Consider the following 5,336-nt stretch of genomic DNA (forward strand, 5'->3'; position numbering starts at 1 on the left):
ATTTCGCCCATTGTCCGCAGCTTAGCAATCGGTTTGTATTTGTGTTTGCCCGGGTCCGACCACCCAGGATGCGCTCAGGGACTTGCTTTAAAAGAAGAAGAAGAAAACACCCGAAGCATTGTCATCCGCCTCGCATACGAGATGGGAGGCGGGGGTGGGGTGGGACACGGGGGAAATAAACTGTTCAACGATCTTTAATTGCTTTGGGGGGGATTTCTCTGATTCCCCCCCCCCCATCTATCAGAGCGGTGTACTGGTCATCGCCTAAGAAAGTCAAGCAGCGCTGTCTCTTGGTTGCCTCCCAAAGAGCCAGAGGATTTTAGGAAGAGGGGCAGACCCCCCCCCCCAACTGACTTCCTTTGTAGCCTCCCTTCCCCAAAGTAGGCTAAGTCCTAAATTGCCCTCCGCGTGGCGGCCAGCGCTGCCACAGCGCAACCCCACCCAGATTCCCTCGGAGATTAACAGCCCCAGCCTGCCGGACTCCGTCTCCGGTCCCAGAGCAAGAGGCAGCCCAGCCGAAAGTTCACTTTAAAGAAGGGGGGGGGAAGAGAAGGGGGGTCGGACAGAGCAACGGAAGGACTACAACCACGAATCTCTGAGGATTGAACTGCAGGGACTGCAGGAGAGAAGGAAAAGAAGAGTTTAATTCTAGTGAAGACCGAAAATGTTTCGTCCACAAGGTTTATTTTCTTTCCAGTATCCTTAAGATGCTATCTGAATAAGCAGCAACATCACAGGCTTGGGGGCGGGGGTGTATTACTTGCTGTTATATAAATGTGAAAAATGCAATCTATTGCAACTTTGCTTAAAAGAATGCCTTCTAATCTAGAATTTCCTCTTGAATTCAGGCATGGGCTACTATAGAGTCATTCCCAGATTAATCTCTTAGAAAGCGAAAGACTGGAACAAATTACTCTTGTGCAAATATTTTTTAAGAATCCACCAAAAAATCGTTCGACTGTCCAAAAGCAGAATGATCCTCTTTACTTGCTAGTTTAGCTTATTTCGGAGCAAACTGGAATCAATTACTGACTGTTTAATTTCTAACACTCATCCTTAAGCCTCAACTAAAATATTGACCTAGGAGGTTTACATAAGTTGGGCTTTTGCCATCCCAAAACATCTTTTGGTAACAATCAAGGATTTGAATAGATTTCTCTTTTCCGCTCTTCTCGGCTGTCCTTTAGGTGGTAGTTTAGTTCAAGCCACTGCACAATTGTCAATTTTCCAGTTTGCTTGCAAATAAAGGAGCTGGGGGGAGGGGAGGGAGGAAGAGCAGTTGTATGTCAGTAATAAAATGGAAAATGAATGCAAAATTGCGTTCGAGGTGTGTGTGTGAGAGAGAGAGGGGGGGAGGGGATATTTCAGAAGCAATTTGTTAAAACGTATTTTCAAGTATGTGGAATATCTAGCTACTTGGATCGCCTTTGTATGTAAATACTGTGTAGAAAAGGCCCTCCCCATCTTTGTAATTAATTGATACGTTATACCACTCATCATGTGCTACAGCACCAATGGTGGAGGCTCACCTCCCTCCCCAAAAAACCCCACAATTTCGCATCTGCAAACACTGTCTTCATCCACTTGACTCCCAAGACCCGCCCACACGTGGCCAACCTTTTGCGTTTAATGCATTTTCAAACCCCCCCCCCTTCTCCCTCCTCTCAGCAGGTTCATGTACGAAGACCAACCTTATATGGACAGCCCGTCTCAGCAATGGCTTGTTTTTTTCAAGGAGGCACCACCAGCGCACTGGGCTTAAAGCAGACCTTCAAGTAAATGCACGTTGGCATTTTTCCTGGAGTTACAAAGTCTTGAGGAAGCCCCGGTCGACCCCCCTTGGGTGTCCCGGTTCTCCGCTCCCCAAGCCTGAAACAGCAGATAGTATATGCCCAAAGGCAGCAGCTGATTTTTGTGTCCCCCCCCTCCGCCCCACACCACCACCACCCCAGCTTTTCCGTTCTTCTTTCATCCCCAACCCCCCCTTTCCCTCTTCTCTCTCCCACCCACCCACCCTCTTTCCCGGTGAATGTTTGGCGAACCAAGAGGATTGACAAACTGGTCCTTCAAAGTTTCCTGCATAAAAATTGACCAGAATATGTCTCTAACCAACACAAAGACCGGCTTTTCTGTAAAGGACATCTTGGACTTGCCTGACACCAATGACGAAGACGGATCCATCGTGGAAGGGGGGGAGGAAGAGACGGAGGGCTCGGAGTCCCCCAAAAAGCCCGGCGTTTTGGGGACAACCGCGTTGGACGCGGTTCAGACGCTGCCTCTGAAGAACCCCTTTTATGACAATACTGATAATCCCTACACACGTTGGCTCGCCACCACCGAGACCATCCAGTATTCTTGTAAGTAAGCAAACTTACACATTGGGGTTCCCTCTTATTGTGAGCCTGCTCTCCCACCCCACCCCACCCCAGACTTGGAGGGGACCGTAATAGCTCTTGTTACTTTTTCTCCGCCAAATTGTTGTCTTTTAAAGTACTTTTTGAAATAAGTAGCTAGACGCGGTTTCCTTTTCTAAGGATGCTAATAGGATAAATAATAGGGTTGAATCCTTATTTATTTAGGAGTTTTGAGGGGAGGGGCGAAGAAGAATACGAAGTAAGCCCATCCTAAATAGATTTTAAAACTCCCCTTAACTCAGCCGCTTTCTCCTCTCTTTCCCGAGTCCTCCTCTCTACTTTCCTAACTAACAGAGCAGGCTTTGTGGGAAATTTTTGGATTGCCTTGCTATAGACGTTTGTAAATCGCCCCAGGCTCTGCTGGATCAAAGAATGGCTTGTTGAATTGTCCTTTAAAAATCAATCCACGTAGCCCAGAAAGAAGAAATCCATTCTGTTTGTTTTTAAGGGAATTGTCCCAAGTCCAAATGCAGTTTTAAGAGAAGACGTTTCTATCTAGGGAAGTTCTCCTGCGCAAAAACTTCCATGCGCAAGAGAACCGTGGACTGCTCTCGCTATGATTATTATTATTATTTTTTTGTAAAAAAAAGTGGGTTGTCCCAGAGCAAAATATTATATATTTAACTTCCTGCAAAATTACTAAAACGGGGCTTGTGGTCCTGCCGTTTTGCCTTTTGTATTTCCTTATGGTACCTTTTCACGTGCGGCGTATGTGTACAACACACTGCAGAAAGAAAAATAAGGCGCACAATAATCGCAGAGAAGGGAGGGAGCAGGAGTGTGTAAACACGATAAACAAACATCGGGCGTCGGTGTTAAGGCTCAACGCGCCATCCAAATATTCAAAGGGAGGCGAACTTTCCCCTTACAAAAGCGTTCCGCAGCGAAGACGCGCCTTTCCGACCCCGGCAGGGAGCAAGCGCGCCCGCCCGCCCGCCCGCTGGCAAAGGGCCCCGGGACTCTCCCTTTCTCAGGCCAGCCAAGCAGCCGGCCGGCAAGCAGCGGCGCCTGACGGGACCCCGCGGTGGGGCGGAGGGGGGTGTCTGCCGTCCCCTTCCCTTCTGAGCTGTTTCCTTTGTGGCTTTCCCCCACAGTGCACGGCTTAACGTCCAGCAACTCCCAGCAGGACTCGGCGTCCAAATCCCCGGAGCCTTCGGCGGACGAGTCCCCGGACAACGACAAGGAACCTTCGAGCAACGGCGACTCGGGGAAGAAGCGGAAAAGGCGGGTGCTTTTCTCCAAAGCGCAGACTTACGAGCTGGAGAGGCGCTTCAGGCAGCAGCGGTACCTCTCGGCGCCCGAGAGGGAGCACCTGGCCAGCCTGATCCGCCTCACCCCGACGCAGGTGAAGATCTGGTTCCAGAACCACCGCTACAAAATGAAGCGGGCCCGGGCCGAGAAAGGTATGGAAGTGACTCCTCTCCCCTCCCCGCGCCGGGTGGCCGTGCCGGTTTTAGTCAGGGACGGCAAGCCGTGCCACACGCTCAAAGCCCAGGACTTGGCCGCCGCCACCTTCCAGGCGGGCATCCCCTTCTCGGCCTACAGCGCCCAGTCTCTCCAGCACATGCAGTACAATGCCCAGTACAGCTCGGCCGGCACCCCCCAGTACCCCACAGCGCACCACTTGGTACAAGCCCAGCAGTGGACTTGGTGAACGCTCGGGGGGCCCAGGACTCGCGGGAGGATCGAGGGCCGGTCCGACTTCGGGGCGGGTGGAGGGCCAGGGTTGAGCTCGGGAGGGGCTCGCTTCTTCCTTCTTTTGGGCGGGGGTCGGTTTCCATTCTTCGGGGGTGTTTTGTGCTCCATGTTTACAAGAAAAAAAAGCGACGTTGCTAGCGGTCTTGTCTACCTACGACGACAAATTTTAAATAATTATAAGAATAAAAAGAATAAAAACGGAACGCTCTCGTGATTTTTGTAAAAGCACGCTTTGTGGTCCTGGAGCTGCGGTCAGTGATATTGCTAACCAAAGAATTAAGATTTCAAAAGGAAAAAAAAGAATTTTATTTCTCAAGATGGAAATAAACTTCTGACAATTATTAGCGATTCTAAGCTATCGAGTTTTAAATATATGATAGTTGCTATGTTTGAGGGACGACTTTATTTTTGGTTTGTCCCCCCCCCAAAAAAATACTGCAACTGTACAAAGCCAAATCTGATAGAACACACACGTCTACTGTACACGCATGTTTGTGTGTGTGTATACACACATACAAACACACACGTGTTTTCCTGTTTGTCTGGGTTTTGTTTAGGTTTTTTAAACTCACCTTAAGGACTTTCTTGTTTTGGAAACAAAAGAGTGCCTTTTTCCTTTCTTCCCTTGAAACATTTCAATAGTTCGGGTTTGGGCAGGTTTGGCCACAATGGGGAATTTCGTAGGAATTAGCCGCAATTAAATTCGATCTCTAAAGTTTGGCTCAATCTGGTAACTCATTGTAGGAGGACGTAAAATACTGGAGGCAGAGCGTGGGTGGTGGGGGGACTCTTCCTTCCACCATCGAGCTGAGCTTTGCCCTGACCCTAAACGCAGACGCCCCCTGTCCACCCCACCCCGCAGGAGACAGGGTCTATTCTTGCCCTCCCCACGTACACAACCTTATTCAGGTTTATTTACTAAAGTTAATAAACAGATCAGGAAAGGGGGTGGTGGTGGTGGGGGGACAGATCCCATCCTCGCCGCCTCGGCCTGAAGGGAAGGTTCTGATTCTCAAAACAATTCCATGTTTTTATTTTCTCGGTGGGTGAAATATGTGGTTCGAAATTGAGAATCGTCATTCTGGAGCTTGTGCCCTGTTTATGGATTTCGGTGAGGGAAGCCAGAATGGCACAAGAGACTTATGTAAGAGCGACCTCTCTTTGGGCGTTTGAATCCCAGCCACGCGTCCCCGGGACAAGGCGTTTTAGGCAGCAATTTTCTGC

The 5,336-nt window shown here is 49.4% G+C and overlaps 1 protein-coding gene across 1 annotated transcript; it reads left to right on the forward strand.

Moving 5' to 3' along the window:
- Positions 1-2,098: 2,098 nt before the first annotated feature.
- On the forward strand, positions 2,099-4,068 carry NKX2-2 (NK2 homeobox 2). Its single transcript, XM_015827253.1, has 2 exons — positions 2,099-2,357; positions 3,509-4,068. The coding sequence occupies exons 1-2, from the start codon at positions 2,099-2,101 to the stop codon at positions 4,066-4,068; spliced, it is 819 nt and encodes a 272-aa protein (XP_015682739.1).
- The last annotated feature ends 1,268 nt before the right edge of the window (positions 4,069-5,336 follow it).

Source organism: Protobothrops mucrosquamatus, unplaced genomic scaffold (assembly GCF_001527695.2).
Source record: "Protobothrops mucrosquamatus isolate PMUCROS unplaced genomic scaffold, P.Mucros_1.0 scaffold_213, whole genome shotgun sequence".
Classification (NCBI taxonomy): Eukaryota; Metazoa; Chordata; class Lepidosauria; order Squamata; family Viperidae; genus Protobothrops; species Protobothrops mucrosquamatus.

Coding starts and splice junctions, on each gene's coding strand:
- NKX2-2 (XM_015827253.1), top strand. CDS start 2,099: ATGTCTCTAACCAACACAAAGACCGGCTTTTCTGTAAAGGACATCTTG. Junction 2,358..3,508: donor CGAGACCATCCAGTATTCTT/GTAAGTAAGCAA, acceptor TTTCCCCCACAG/TGCACGGCTTAACGTCCAGC.